General features: G+C 30.7%; 1 protein-coding gene across 2 annotated transcripts in view; it reads right to left on the bottom strand.

Moving 5' to 3' along the window:
* LOC109356576 (ent-kaur-16-ene synthase, chloroplastic) overlaps positions 3,204–17,233 on the bottom strand; it is a 24,329-nt gene continuing 10,299 nt past the window's right edge. Inside the window, exons 1-14 of one of the 2 annotated variants that reach the window (XM_019599975.1) lie at positions 8,312–8,457; positions 7,043–7,095; positions 6,662–6,947; positions 6,407–6,587; positions 6,044–6,261; positions 5,842–5,962; positions 5,533–5,630; positions 5,210–5,433; positions 5,002–5,114; positions 4,821–4,919; positions 4,370–4,585; positions 4,126–4,267; positions 3,679–3,924; positions 3,204–3,604 (exon numbers count right to left, since the gene is read on the bottom strand). In XM_019599975.1, the coding sequence (XP_019455520.1) occupies positions 3,269–3,604; positions 3,679–3,924; positions 4,126–4,267; positions 4,370–4,585; positions 4,821–4,919; positions 5,002–5,114; positions 5,210–5,433; positions 5,533–5,630; positions 5,842–5,962; positions 6,044–6,261; positions 6,407–6,587; positions 6,662–6,947; positions 7,043–7,095; positions 8,312–8,366 (2,388 nt within the window). In that variant the 5' untranslated portion in view covers positions 8,367–8,457 and the 3' untranslated portion in view covers positions 3,204–3,268. Of the gene's footprint in view, positions 3,925–4,125; positions 4,268–4,369; positions 4,586–4,820; positions 4,920–5,001; positions 5,115–5,209; positions 5,434–5,532; positions 5,631–5,841; positions 5,963–6,043; positions 6,262–6,406; positions 6,588–6,661; positions 6,948–7,042; positions 7,096–8,311; positions 8,458–17,233 lie in introns of those variants that run through there. The other variant, XM_019599977.1, reaches the window with a different exon arrangement.

The following is a 17,233-nucleotide window of genomic DNA, read 5'->3' as shown; positions in this document are numbered from 1 at the left end:
CAGTATTCTTGCAGCACAAGAGATTTATGTACTGATATTATATGTTGCAATTACAATATCTCTCGCTGAGACTCCTTGTACAGCACACACTCACTATTACCTCACAAAATTAGTAGACAACCTCTTCCAAGTATAATTTTTCCCTTCTCACCACACCCTTTACAACAATGAATAAAGAATAATTTCTAGGGCAAAAATTGCTTTACAAGATACAAAAAATGATATAACTAGTAATTTTCTTGCTCTTTCTACACTTAGTATACAATGCTCAAGTAGTGATTAAATTTAGAAAACTTTAGACCAAACACTTTTATGCAACTTCTAAAAATTTGGAAAGTGTAGAACAAGAGTTACATGAAAATGTATAGAGAATTGTAAATGAAAGTTGTGTAACTCTCTGAAAGAATGGATTAATAAAATGAGTGTTTCAAGATCTTTAAATAGGCTTCCAATAAGCCAATATACCCCTATGAGCAGGTATGACACGATTGGAATAAAACTCATTCGTTTTAGATGAAAGTTATTGGGTTTGGATTTGAAAATCTAGTGTAACAGCTCACTGTAACCGATTACTGAAGCCTATAACCAATTACTGAAGCTTACTGCCCAATTGAGTAATCGGTTACTCTGTGTCAAATTTTTCAGGTAACTCATTACTCAGTTTGGTAACCTGTTACCTAGGTCGAATAACCTATTACTCAATTGAAGTAACTCGTTACTTAGCATTTTGAAAATTGTTTTATTTTGACTAAAAGTTTTCCGATTATTTTCAAAATTGTTTTTCCACTTATGAGCATTGCTACTAAACATACTTAGAATGTAATGATAGAAGTACCTATTGAAGACTTGAAATATATTTTGTCTTGAAGTTTGACCTTCTATATCTTCATGATATTCTTCCTTTTGCTTGTTTTTGGTGAACTTGAAGTCTTCATCAAAACTGTGAAAATCTTCTTTATAATAATCTATTTAATTAAATAAGAAATGTGATAAAAACACTCGGTTGTTTGAGGATTTCAAATTAACTAGGATGTGGCCATGCGGTACATGAACGGGCTATAATACCCCTAGTTGGGTAAAAACATTCAGAGAGGAATCACTCATTCCCAAAGGTGTCTAATTCTCTGTCGCGGATCAATCATATATTGTCATATAAATTAAAGATAATTTTAAATAATAAAAAATAATATTTTAATGAGTAAAGTATACTGACACCCCTTGAGTTTTAGTGAAATTACATGAACCACCCCTCACTTTTTTACACCTACACAAACACCCCTATTTTTTATACTTGCATTACATTGACCACCCCTGCATGAGAAATAAGTGTAATATCTTAAACAAAAAATGTGATAAATGCAATTAAGTTAAACAAAACATGATATATTATGGATACAAGTCCAAATAATATACAAATTAATCTATCTTTATTATTTTTTGTTACAGAATGCATTAAAAATTCTAAAGATATATTGTTTAAATCGCTTTTGTAATATATCATAACGAACCAAACATAATTAAGATACATTGATTTAGCTCGAGACAGATAATAAGATATCATTCGAGACAATTGATGTGTCCAAAACACTCTATTGACTTTTGAAAACATTAGAAAATTAGTAAAAATCCCTGGTTGAATAAAAACTCTTTAAATTTTTTATAAACTTGTATAAGTGACTAAAATGTGATTATTTGTGCAAAAACTTTAAAATGACCAAAATAACTTTAGTTGGGAAAAAATTGTTTAAATTTTTTATTGACTTCTGTAAATGACAAAATGTCAATACTTGTGCAAAAACTATTATTTTTATAAACTCGCAAAAAGTGACCAAAATGTCCCGTTTAGGCAAAAACTCTTTATTATATTGGAATACTCACAAACATGACTAAAAAGGAACGGGATTCTCTGTCCCATAAAAGTTTCTGCCTCATGTCCCTAACCAATTAGTGTTTATTAATAAGTCAAAAATAATACCTCAATTTATTTTTATCTTATTAAAATAATATATTAATTTCATATGTCAATATATGAGTGGAACAAGACAAGAATGGGGACACCGAGTTGGGACAGGTGATTCCCATCCGACTAAAACATCCTCATTTAAGCAAAACCTTTACATTTTTACAAACACATAAAAATTATTGAAATACTCTTCGTTAGATAAAAATATTTCATTATCTTTTTTAAATCATTGACAAACCACTAATCTTTTCTAGTATATATAAAAAAATTAATGGAATAAAATTAGGTATTCACACTCGAAATTGCTGCCACACAAAAATGATCTGATACCCAAGAATTATCCTACTATAGAAAATCTAAGTTAGGATTAGGATGTACGTTAACTTTGTCATGTAAGATAAAATTTTCATGTCCCATTTAATAAGAGTTAGTTTCAATGTTAGTTAAGAGGAAGTTACTTATATCTATAGAAGCTGATATCTCAAATTACTCTACTAGCTACCTTATTCAATCTTCATTAATAAAAGAGTAAAGTGTATTAATATTGTCTCAGTTTTAGTGAAATTATACAAATTTCTTCTACTTTTTTTTAAATCTACACAAATCACTCCTAATAATATGCATACATTATATTGACTATCATATAGCAGAGATAAGTATAACTGCTTAAACAACAAATGTTGACAAGCACACTTAAGTTAAACAAAATATAATATATTGTAAACACAAATTCAAATAGTATAATAGTCAATGTTTATTCATTATTTTAGTTACTCACAATATAGTATAAGAATGATTCTAAACAGTTCCTTAGAATTGTTGACACAGTTTGCAACGAACAAAAATAATGAATAAACATTTATTCTTATATTATTTGAACTTGTTTTCACAATATATCATATTTTATTTGACTTAATTACACTCATCATCATTTTTTGTTTAAGAAATTACACTCATCTTCTTACACGGGTAGTCAATACAATATATGTATATAATTAGGGGTGATTCATGTAGATTTAAAAAAAGGAGGGATAACTTGTATAATTTCCATAAATATTTGTATTTGCCTCAACATAACAGTAAAGTTGATTCAAATCACATAATCACTCTCTTCACTTATGATAATAAGGTCCTAAAGAATAAAGTTTGATGTAGTTTAGAATAGAAGAGCCATGCCATGAAAGTTATTATAATGTTATGTACAATAAAACAAACCACAGTAAAAGACTTAGGATATAATGGCCACCATTTATTCATATTTCACAATGTGTTCAATCAAGAGCAATTCCAACTCTAACTTTATCACTACGCACCTAGATTTTGTTGGGCACCTTCTAACAATTCATGAAGAACAACAGGCACTTTAAGTACAGCATTTACAGTAGAGTGCATCTCAAGTTCACTAAATCCATCATCCTTAGTGTAAAATAGGCTGATAGATTTCGACATTTTCCAGAACAGTTCCTTGCAATCTCTTGGAACTACACTGCCTTTTTCCTTCAAAACTAATTCCAGGAGTTCTCTTCTCTTATCCTCAACCATAACCATCATCTCCTCAATAGCATCTTCTTTAGTGATAAGTCCATTGCCATTAATAATATGCAAATTAACTGCATTCAATGTCCCTTCCTCGATTTCTCTCTGTGGCAGAGACAAAAGACGTTAGTCGCCTTAAAACGAGCTAAGGAATCATGCAGAAGCAATGGAGTATATACCTTAAAACCGCGAATATCATTAAAGAGACGCCCGAACGTGCTCATGGTCTTATACAAACAATGCAATTCATGATTTTCAGCATCGTCGTCTGAAAGCTTAGGTCCAATGAGATAGAGGGTTGGAAGGACAATTGGTCCTAAGGCAAATGATGTGTATCCATTTTGCATATATTCATCAATTTTTGGGACGGTATTGGTTTTGGTCCACTGTGCTTCCCTAAACATAGCCTGTATCAAATTCTTCCACTGCAAAGCAAACAAACAGAATCCTTTTAGCTAAGAAAAAGTCTTCAATGGGAAAACATCGATTGGCCTTTATGAAAAGATGTAAATTATCATGGAAGTGTACAGCTAAGTATAGTCCAAGGTTTACTTTTATTGAATGTATTTGAAACTGAATAGAACAATGTTAGAAAAATATAAGCAGAAGATAAATATTCATCTCACAATCTTGATAACGTTGTTTTTCACGTTACGTCCTTGCCACTTGACTGATTTCTCTCCAATCTCACAAATTGTGCTGTGAAGTGCCGAAAATAGTATCTTAACAGTCTCAGAACAGCAAGAAGTGTTGATGTCTACATCCCACCTGCATTCCAATTTCAATATCATTGTTTGTGCATTGAAATTGTGGTAAAATTCAAATGGAAATCAAGAAATGGAAGACTTCAAATTATGATCAGGAATATACTCCTCAACTAGTTGAATAAGGTTCATCTGCTCTTCTTCAGAACTCCCAACATCAAAGAAATCATCTACAACTGTTGAGAGCACCCCATTTTTCGCCCATGATATCCGGGCATCGGATAACTCAGGGGTGAAAAGTGTGGATGCAACGGAGAAGTAACAGTAGGCATGTTTCTGCCTTGAAAATTTTAGTTTGTCTAACTTGCTCTCCACAACCCACCTGCTTATGTTATGGTTCAGTTAGATCAAACTTGATTAAACACACCTCTGTTAGTAGATATTTGAGCTAAATTATATTATCTTTGAAAAAGTTTCGGTGATACCAAGCATGAATGATAGCACAAACGATACTCAGACCCCATTATGTAGGAGCCTCATACACTGGGTCGCCCTTTTCTATGATCATTATCACCATTCAGGTTGTACATATTTGAAAATTAGTAAAAAGTATATACCTTGATAGTTGTTTCAACTCTTGAATATGTTTTGATTGGCAGATATTGAAGTCTTCTACAGCTAGCTTTAGAAATTCCTGGTTTGCGAGGTTGCAAGATCTAGACCATAGTAAAAATCAAGAATTTGATAATGAATGGAAAAGGAACATGAGACTGGGGAAACTAACTACCAGAGACACACCTATAGGATGTTTTTAAAATCCTTGTTTCTTTTACATTGTAATGATCCATCGATCTCTTGTTTAAGAAACGCTCTACATTTGCATAATGAGGAAAAGCAAGAGCATCTTTGACCTAAAGGTAAAAAACAATGCAATTTTTAGGAAGGATCATAAAACTTTGTAGAAACATGTAGCTAAATTTTGTGAAAGATCAAGAAAAGAAACTACCTCATGGTCAACATAAAACCGAAGTTTATCAGCATACATTTGTTGACGGGAGGATTCCTGTTTCAGGAGATGTCTTGTCCAGGAATGTAGTCTCACCAAAACCGACTCTTCCGGATGTATAATGATCTGTGAAGCCTTATATAGCTCCAGTATAGCACCAATATCCTTCAAATACCCTTTCAAGGAATTGGTAAATTTTTCTTCCGAATATTGATGTAGTGGGTCTACAAAGACACAATATACTGATTAGCTTCTTTGGTGTTTTCTTTTAAGATAAAGAGGGAAAAAATTCTACACTACTTAAATACTAAAAATGATCCAACCTGAAGAAACATCATAGCCATTAAGACGCAATATACGAAATGCCATTGCACATGTAGTGGGATCTAAGAATATTTCTTCTGCTCCTTGCAGCCAATATCTGTTTTTCAGAAGCTCAATGAATGGAAAACAAAATGTTTCTACACTTGGAAAAATGTTCGGATGTTTAAAAACTTACTTCAAAGGCTGCTAAATTCTTTAAATAGAACAGTATCTCCGTATTTTATTACATGCATTTATAATCCCCTTCCCACTTCTCCATTTACTGACATAGTAATTAACAAGTGCACCCATTCAAAATCAAGTATTACCTGTGTGTCTCATCTAACACACTTTGGATTTCCTCTTTGAAATGATAATTAATACCCAACCTTTCAAGACTGTCAATCATACAGAGTCGAGCATATATGTCCAGAGGATAGACGGTCGGAACTGAAAAATAAAAGGCCGAATAATGTACATATAAATACTAATTAAAAATGACTTCGGAGAAAGGTGAGTCTGGAAACATACCAGCATCCCCAAACTTCTCCAGTACTGATCGAAGATAATTGAGACAGTCAGTATTCTTAAGGTGATTATAAACTGCTGCTGTTGTAGCAGGCGAATTAAACAAAGATCCATTTTTTCTTTGATACTTCATGACTGTTTCCCAGTTCTTTGACTTCTGCATTCCTTCAGAACAATATGCTAGATATGCGCTCCACCCTTCAGTATTGCTTTGAAAACCTCTATTTTATGACAATTATACCATAAAAGTTAGTCCGAGGGAAATTATGCGGTATATAGAAAAATAAGGCTTTAAAATTCTTAGCTTCTGGAACTTAATAAAATGATATTGAAAATCAGGAACACACGAGAGAACCCACATGCTACCTTTGGAGTTCTATCTCTTTCTTCCGAATAATTGCTTCCAAGCTTGTTGCTCCAAGAGGAAGATTAATTCCTAAATCTTGTGCATATTCAACCAAAGATGGAAAAAGTATATCAAATCCGATGGGAAGATGTTGCTTCTCATCATTGATTGAAGTAATGTTTGACTCAATAAATAGAAGACCTGAAAGCATGTCAACAAAATCCGTTTATATAACAGAAGTGGAAGCGATATAGCTATGACAATGGCATATGTACCCCTATCAATTTGGTCCTCGCCAATGCCCCATCGCTTTAACGCTAGGATACTTGCCAATGTAGATAAGAGAGCATCATTCATAAGTAATGGATGGCGATCGGAAAAACCCCAGGAGCCATCGAAGAGTTGGTTATCCAACAACCAATTTAAGCATTGAGGGAAAAACGGGGCTTCAGGAGAATTTGGAGATGGAACCATTGCCACCCAAGCAGTATCATATGAAGAAGTTGAAAGTTCAACCTTGTTGAACATGTTCTTGATTCGTTCTTTAGTCTCATCAAGGCACTGCAAGCAATAAACCCAAGTTTTTTTCCTTACTAGTTCTCACGCAGAAGTATTCGGATGGAAGAAAAAAAGTTTCAACAATATGAATGTCATACCAGCACTGTACTGTTCTTTTTCTTCTTTACATCTGATGCAATCATCAAAGAATCTGTTAAAAACTAAATCATATCAGACCATATTAAAAGATACATACTGTTTTATATATGCACATTGAACAAGAGATAATCATATATTGAAATAACCATAGAGCAAAGAATTGCTGCATCACTGCTAGTTGTTATAAGCAGTAAGAAATCATACAGGGTAAAATACTCTAGATTTGAAGTTATTTTGAAGTTTGAACTATACATAGAAACTACTGTAGCATAGGCATCTACAACCCATATTATTTCTGCTTCAAGAAGAGTGATGATTGATGCATGTCCAGTTTTCTGATGATATGTACACAGAAAAGTATAAAATACTTGAGATTATCCAAAAAAATGGTCTTTAGATTGTGAAATCTACTTCACTTTTCTTCTTTTTAACCAAAACAATCTAGTAAAACCATTTTCCAAGGTATTATAAAGAACATAAAGAAGGAAACCACTGATCAAGCAATCAAGGTTCTAAATTGCAGTCACGAGTTCCCACTTAGTGGAGTCTGAAGAGGTTAATGTATGAAGCCTGACCCCACAAGCGAAGAAATTGTTTCAATGATTTGAGCATATAACCTCATAGTTATGAAGCAACAATCTTATTATTACGCCAACCTCACTCAAAATACTGCTAATGAAGCAATAAATATCCCAATCTGGGGCTAGCAATTGACATCCAAATTCCAAAACTTGCCCATTAATTGATCAGTAAGGATATCAGATTCACCAAACTCTTGACATGCAAAAAAGAATGATAATAATAATAATACTAATAATAATACTAAACAAACAAATAATTAAGAAAACCATTGCAACTACAAATTGAAAATTTGCATAGCTCCTTAGAACAAAACCCAATTAGCCACCAAAGTATAGAGCAGTGTTTTAAAATTGCGGTTGTGTTGCAGCCGTTGCGATACGGATTGCAGCCGTTGCGATGCGGATTGCAGTCATTACAGTATGAATTGTTTTGTGAGCAAAAAAATGTTATTAATACTGATGTGGTTTAATACAGTTCTATTGTAGCCTGATGCAGCTCAAATGCAGTTTGATGCGGTTGCGTTGCTACCCATTATAGTCGCAACATTATGATTTGGTGTCACAGCGCAATTGCAGTATGATACAGTTGTGGTGGTCAATGCAACACTAATATTGTGGTGGCATCACGTGATGCTGTCAGTAATTTAAAACACACAAAAAAATAAAATAAAAAAGTACGTAAGAAACCTGAAGTTGAAGAAGAGATGCAACATATAGGAGTAGTGAAGTGTAAGAGAGACATGTTTTGGCTTCAAAGTGAATGTTACTTTTTGTTGCTGCAAACATCAAACAATCTAAGAGAGAAAAAATGCAGTGCATGCTTAGTGTAGAATAGGAACTAATGATTTTATATAAATATAAGTGAATCATTCTGACAAACAAAACGACACACATGCTACAAACTCATGGGACTTTTCTGGGGATTAATGCAAGAAAGAATTGTCCAGAGACATGTAATAAAATCATTGTAACAAATTAAAAATTTAATTTTAGTTATAAATAATAAAATGATTATTATTCAATGATCTTAAATGAAATGATAATTTTTTTATAAGGCATTAAATGAACTAAATGAAATGCTTACTTTTCAGTAAGGCATTAAATGAAATTATTTAAAAAAATATTATTTTATGTAACAATTTATTAACTTTCAATTTAATATCTATAGATTAAAAAATTTACATACTTAATACATTCATCATTATTCGTGTATTATAATTATTTAAGATTCAATTATAATTAATATTTGAATGATGTATAAATAATGTAAAAATTATGGGTGAGCAAGACTCAGTCTGACCCGTAAACTCGTTTCAACCTGATGATTTAGAGACGGGTCGAACCCGTTCAAATAAATAAAAAATGACAAACACGATTAAAAGGAATAGATCCATCGTTAAAAAAGGACGGGTTCAGTCTATGTCTGGGTTACCCGACTCATCCCTTATAATTATATATCAAGAATAATTGAATAAGTATCTATCAATACTCATTATATTCAGCCCACATAACTCAAGTACCTACAAGTCCACACAACATATCCACACCACTTATCATATAATCTTTATTCTTTGCTATGAACATCCGGTTTTGCTCAGCAAAAAACGTTCTTCAAAATTATTCAAAATAAAAAAGAATGAGTTAAAGATTTGCTATTATTAAAGCTTGATTATGAGATAAATTAAAGAATCGAGAATATGTAATTTGAATCAAATCATGTCAATTTGATTAAGCTCCATGAATCACCTTAATAAGATATAAATTTTTAGGGATTCAAAAAATAATAAATCAAATTACATTATGGAAAATAAATCATATCAAATTGATTGTGTTGCAATATGAGTAAGGTAAGGATTAGAATTGTATAAAAAATCGTGATTGAGTATTAAAAGTAAGGTAATTTTTAGTTTTTGTATAATTTGTGTGAACTCCAATTTAAGTTTCATTTTTCACTTAATAGTTAGTTATTTTATTCATTTTCGTGTGAACTTTTGAGTAATGACATGTTATTGTCATTTCAATTCTCATGTGTTTTTTTTACCATTTATAAGAACATTTCAGCTTATGTTAACATTTGACAGTTTAAATTATTCTAAAATTTTAAATGTCTTGTATAATTTTTTAATTACCTGATAGTGATAGTTTTTGAAGGATGTAGTTTATGGTTTGTAGTTTATATACTGATGTATGTATGATGCATATTTTAGTTGAGTTTATATACAGATTGTCATAATTTTGATTATGCATTCTTAAAGATTTGAGAAAAAATCTACGTTTGTCATTTTGTCCTTTTCCAATCTGGATCTGTCCCTATCTTGACCCGTCTTATTTTGGACTCGTCCCTCACGCATCTCATCCTAATTAGGGATTGGTTCGGATTCAAAAATTAACTCGATCAATATTTAGGGACGGGTAAAGAACATGTTTAATAGTTTATTTGGTTAATGTAACTTATGCACTACTCAAGAAGCTTGTAGAGTCCTTCCATAAATAATTTTTTTGGAAATAGGACTGTAGCACATGAATGCATGTCTTTCAAGTTCTATTTGATTTTTAAGTTATAGTTCAAGAGAAAAGTTATATCAATGCATCAAATTTGAAGACATAGGAACATCCAATTCAAACTTTAAGATAATTATTTATAAATAAAATGTCATTCACTCTGTTTAGTTTGTGGGGGAAAATGAGATGAAATAAACTTAATGAAACAAAAATTATGGAAAGTAGAATACTTTTTTAATTGCTTGGTATGAAAGAAAAAATAGGGAGTTGAAAGAAAATATATGATAATACAAAATGAATAAATATTCATAATTAAAAATATATGAAAATTAACATACAAATATATTTTCGTTTCAAAATTAAATGTTTTTATAAATAATTATATATAAAAATATATTTATATTAAAATTAATTATTTAAAACATAATTAACACAAGTTTAAATCTCATTCGGGTACTCCATCTATTTTATTTTTGTATCCCACACTACAATACCTTATTCATAGTTATTTTAGAATTGTAAGTTTACTTTAAATGTTAGTTCTCAACGTTTTCTTTGCACGATAGGGTTCTAATGCTCTTTTGTAATGCTGATGTGACTTTTTCTTTTCATTATGTTTTTCTTTATTAACTAAAGGAGAGAAAATTCATTCTAATTATTATTTTCGTACAAATTCATTCTTATTATTATGTTTTTCTTTTCGTACAAATTCATTCTTATTCTCCTCTATCATTTTCTTTCTCATTATTGTCAATATAACCAAAGATAGTACGAGCCATTAAACTTGGGGATAAATGTATTGTTAGTCCAATGAAACTTTTAAGGTGCAATCTTAGCTTTAAGATTTGAGATTTACGTTTTACATACATTGTGTGGCTATAAATGTTAGATTGAAGTCTTAAATTTCAATCATTAATTTTCAAGATTTTTGCTTACGACTGTAATGAATCTTACTATAGTTACATTTCATTTTTCCTATTTTTTTTTATATTATTAAGAATATCTTCTCACATTTAGGGATAATGAACTAATCATTTCGGAGTTCGTGACTGTTTCTCCTAACAAATGTCGCTCACAGGAATCAAACCATCAACATTGAAGATCTAATGAGGTCCTACACCAATAGACTAACGTCTTGTTGGTCACTCTTCGTATGATATATGATATATCACATAATTATATTATAAAATAAAGTATTTCCTCATACCAGGAGATAAATTATCTTCTATAGCTAGTAAAAGTATGACATGTGTACTGTTATGTTTAGTTTTAGAAATATTTTGTAGAAAATAATTAATTATGATTCATATCATGATTATATTGGCTAAAGAAATAATTTATCTTTTTATAACATGCTATATATTATTCTCATTATATTATATACATTATTAAAAATATGTATTATATTAATTATATAAAGAGAATATGTAGAAGGAGATATATCTAATAAAATTATGATAGATGTCTTATTTAATTATTTTCTACAAAAACATTTTTAAAATTAAACAAAACAATACAAATATCATATTTTTACTATCTAGAAGAGATAAATTATCCCATAATATAAGGAGATATTTTATTCTTATATAAAAGTACTAGGGCCAGGAAAGTAGTCTTATGGTCCCAAACCAATTATGTTTTAATGATTAGAATATGATATGGAAAAATCATAAAAGTAATAGGATGAAGATGACTTTAATACTTAATATATAGACTAAAAATACTTTTTACTAAAAATACTTTTTTACCAACAATAATTTTTACCAAAAACACTTTAAAATTAATAATAAATTGTTTATATCCTTTAAAAATTTAACGTTTCCTAATCAAGTTCTTGGAAGGGGCCCTGCTAATGTTGAAGGGACATTTCACTTTATTCCACAAGATTTCTCCCATTTCACTCAGCAAATGCCCAAGTTCAACCACAATATATGTAACTGATGTAACATATATTGTGGACATCTAATATTTTTCAATTATGATGCAAAGACAATGAAAAAATAATTTTTTTTATCATTTCAATAGGGAGATGATAAGAACACCTAATTTCATAAGTGTTATTAGTAACAATGATTTACAAAGATTACACCCTCCTTGATATCTATTCCATGACAAATATGAGGATCACCTAGTTGCCTACAAAGATAAACGAAAAGATAAGTGTTTTTGGTACTATCAAGAGTGTCACATATCTTATGGATAATGAACTAATCATTTTTAGGGTTCATGGTTTCCCATCCTAACAAATGTCGTTCCCAGGAATTTAACCATTGACTTTTTAGTTATCTTAGGAATCTTATAGGTTACACCACCAGACCAACATCTTGTTGGAAACAAAAAGATAACTTAGGAGCAAATAAATAATATTAAGAATTTTAATTGCCATTGTGTGTAGCGGTTGAAATATAAGAAGAGGTCATGGGGAATTTTTTCCCTATTCGGGTTTTAATCAAAGCTTTTATTAATAATGTACAAATTATATCCCCTTAATTACATTTAAAGGTGGAAACATGTCAGGTCCGACTTTATCCTAAATAGGTTTGATATGTTTAACATATTATAGCCTAAGTCTGACCTATTTGTCTGATTAAGTTTTATTTGCAGACTTTGGTCTGGCCTATTATTCTATTTAAAAGTCTTGTATGATTTAAGATATTTAAATAAACCAAGATATATTTAAGTAGACTAATAGAGGTACGTTTAGATATGCTAATAAACCTGCCGTTAGATAGATTAATAGGCCTACCTTAATTGATAAATCCAATATCCCAAAATCCCAGTGCCAACTTGCTTATAATATTTATATATTTTCTTTTATGTATAATAAAATAATATAAATATATAAATAAAAATAATATATAAATATAAAAATAATTAATATTGGCCAATTTGTTAAGCTTTAGTAGCTTTCTAAGAAGCACGTGCCTGGTCTAATTAGGTTAAATAGGCTTTTGAGAAGCATTTATTAAAAAGGCCAGAACTATCGATGAATTTTTTTTATTGTTAATTGCTATCTTGGATTGCTCTTCTCACATCACGCTATTGATTTTCTTTGGTGATTCAAGTTATAGGCGACATATGATCAACAATTATAGTAGTTGTATTGACAAATGGTAAAAAACATAATATATATATATATATAAACTATAAAGCACATCCACTTCAAACACAAAATAGCCAACATAAGTCAAAAGATACACATATGCTAAGTCCAAAGAAAATAAAAAAATACATCCAAAATATAGAGTCATAATAGAGTACAAGTAAAAACAACAATGACATGAACAAATACATCATAGAAAGCCAACAAGGATTACTAATGGTTGCCCAATCTATGCTAGCCACTAGGAGGTGGTTGGAAGAAGCCGCTAAAGGTGTTAAACAATATGTAAGTTAAGATGTCCAAGGCAAACCTCAGTTTCCATTTCTTTATATTTAATCACTATCACTAGAACTATACTAAATTGATTAACAAATTGAAATTTTACTTGATGTGAACACCCAATTTTGTGTGACCCAAAATAACTTTTCAAAAAGTATAAAATAAAAAAAAAAAATTAAGATGATTCAAAATAAAAACTAACATCTGCACAAATTCTTAATGAGTAATTAGTGACTCAATAATGACCAAACAATACCTTATTTTCGTTTTGGGTTTTAAACAATTTTTAAACGGACTTTAAATGACTTAGTGAGCATGCACATAATTTTCTTTTTACATAATTAAATAAAAATAAAAATTTGAACTATCATTTGTGAAAATCAAGTAATATCTATTAAGGTAATGCAATAATTTTACAAAATAATTGTGGAGTTTATACCCAAACTGGATTTCTTAATACTATTATATTTTTAAAAAGCCAAATAATTATGTTTAAACTCACTTTTGGATATTAAAATATTTTGTGATAGTTTTTATCGCAAAAGAGACTTTTTCTAAGTATCTTCAAACCAAAAAATTGTCTAATCAAATTTTCAAATTTAAGGTAATAAAAAAATTCGAATTTTAAATTCGAATATGAATTAATTGCTTTAAAGAAAAAATTACCCACTAAATATTAATGAAGGATTTATTTTGATTTTATTAACATGTGTCAATTTCCATCTATAAATAAGGATATTTTTTATACATACTATTAGTAAGGATTTGTCACATGGAAGAAGTTCACATTAAAGAATACCTGACCCCTTGTCGTAGGGTTGTGACCTCTAGTCTATCCAAAACCTTATAAGTGTACCTTATTTAGGACACGAGAAGCATGACCTAAATTTTGTTCATCATCATTCATAAATTGGGGCATTTGTCCGTGAAAAAGTGTTCATGCGTGAATGTATGAGGATGTTATTGCACTTTTATGTCCTTGTGCCATAAGGACGACTAAATCATAGCATTCCCTTCGATGGGCTCAACGCCCTAGGGGTAAGTTTCATTCCATTCGATGAGCTCAATACTTTAGGGATAATTTTTATTTCATTCGATGGGCTCAACGCCCTAGGAATAATTTGTCTGTCATCTTAATAACCTCGAAGGTTTATCGTTCAACTCCGAGTTGGCCTTAACAATATAATAAATGTCAAATCTGCCATGACATTTTATTGTATTGTAATACAGGCTATATTACCCTAAAATAGGGTCTACCACATCCTAGGGGTATACAGAAATGCACTATCGTCATTACACCTCATGTTCATGCACTCATGCATACATATATTCATTCATTTAGGAAAAAATATTCATTCAAATATCCATCCAAACTATATATCATATAAAAAACCAAAAAAATATATCATTCATCCACCCATTCATACATTCATATACTTATTCCAAAAAAATTAAACAAAAAATAAGTCATTCAAACATCACATTCCATACACCATCACACCATAATTTGCATACACCAGACATTATTTTAAAAAATAAATTCATTCATGTAACATCAAATTCATTCATTCAAGAAAAAAAGAAAAAAAATAGCAGGCATACATTGTCCTTGCACTCTCATATCACTTATCATATTCATTCGTACACTTCATACCAAAATCATGTAGCGTGTATTTTAGTATCCATTGTCAAGGACGCTCATGAATTAAAATTAATTTGTAAAGGGTGATATTATTGGACCTGATTGAAGCGATCCAGGAAAAAAGGAAATTAACAAGCCACCCATATTGATACACCTCAAGAGCTGGTTTGAAAAGCTTCTCATTTTGAAGACCTTAATTGTCCAAATTACTCCTCCATTCATTCATGCTTCCTTCCATAAATAAGGATTCTTTTTCTATTGCATATCTCTATAACAAGTATATACTAGCACATTGATCATAAAATTTATCATCTGATGAATCATATTCACCCAAAAAACCGAAAAATCAATTTCATGCATTAATGTTAGATATTGGATTAAAACATCATATGGAGGATGATGCAAATGTAAGACCAAAATGGTGTGGATCCTTAAGAATATTTTTTCACAGACACAAGGCTTATTTGGTAATTCCCAAACACTAAGAAGATATGCCTAATGACCTCATTTGAGCCCTGGACATTATGAACGAAAATTTTGTTTTTAAATTACCCATAAAATATCAATAGCCCTGGACATTGATTAAAATTTTGAGGCCTCCTGCTTGACGACTGTTGAAAGCAGATTTCCACAATAGGAATTCCCCCTCAACATCAAATGTGCCACTTTGTTGAAAGCTTAACTTGAGTTGCATTGCAAGTTTATTTTATTTATTTATGAGTGATGAGTGATGAACAACTTGTTTAATTAGTGACTTTATTTATTTACTCACTTTTTGGGTTCCTTTTAATCATACCATTAAAGTCTATCTCAGTTTATTAAGTTAACCATACAATTTCTTATGAAAGGTTGGCATGATTTCTTCAAGTCTTAGTAAGCCTTTGAGTTGTGCTTGCTTTGCATACCTAACTTAAGTTTCTTCAAGGTGAGGTAAGTGTTAGGTATCAGTGGCATAGGAACACCTAGAAGGAGGAGTTGAATAGGTGTAGCGGTTATCAATCACCACTTCTTGAACCAAAACCCAACTACTGGAAACATCCCAGTTACTCGATTAACAACACGCCTTAATCGATTAACTAATGCATAGAACAGAATGATCAGACATGTAGATTGCACAGTTATTTAAACACGATTGAACAGAGATAATACATATATTTTTACGCACAAATAATAAGCATATGGCAGTAAACAAATATCCAGAATATTAGTTGCAGATTCAATTTATAACAACAATAAACTTTAAAGAAGATTCAGAGAGAAAAAGAGTGCACAAAAGGATTTTTATCCTAGTTCGTTTGCGGTCCACTACAAACTACATCCAGGCCGCTCCTTCTGATCTAGGGAGATTTTCTTCTTCACAATATTGAGTTAAAGTATGAATACACATACCAATTCAATTACAAGAACATAGGACGCTTCTTTCTTGAAATCTAGGACCCCTAAATCCTTGGTTTGACTCTACCCTCCGCCTGAGAAAACCTTTCTCACGAAATAGCCCCAACCAAGATTCTTGTCCTCAAATCAAGACCTCCTAGCCTTGGTGAAGAACCTCAATCTCTATGGTGATCTGACACCAAGAGACTAATCCAGAAATATACAAAAATAGGTTAAATAGTAAGGTATACTAAGCACAACAATGCTTGGAATATAACAAGAAAAGACTTAAAGACTAACCCACTTACTAATCACTCAAGCCATCAAAAATCATGTGAGTTAATCAAAACAGAAATCAAATAATCTCTCTAAAAATCTATCTAATGCATGAACATGTGAGCAAGATAAGAATGAACATAAAAGTATGTAAAACAGTATGCAAAAATCAGAAATCAGATTAGCATAATAACTCTCTTCTCACACATGCAATCTCTCATGCAAAAACAGTAAACACTATGCAAAATGCTTCTCTAAACAACTCTATAAAATAGAATGTAATGCTATGGTTTTCTGAACGTTGCCTCTTATTTACAGCAAGTAGTTTTGGCAGTTAGATTCGTTGCAAACAGTTAAATTGTTAAAACAGAAATCAGTTATAACAAATAACAGACCAATTAATCGATTAAGACTACCCGTTAATCGATTAACC

Source organism: Lupinus angustifolius, chromosome LG09 (assembly GCF_001865875.1).
Source record: "Lupinus angustifolius cultivar Tanjil chromosome LG09, LupAngTanjil_v1.0, whole genome shotgun sequence".
In the NCBI taxonomy this organism is placed as follows: Eukaryota; Viridiplantae; Streptophyta; class Magnoliopsida; order Fabales; family Fabaceae; genus Lupinus; species Lupinus angustifolius.
Note: the sequence above shows the minus strand (reverse complement) of the source record. Positions and strands in the feature narration are given on the sequence as shown.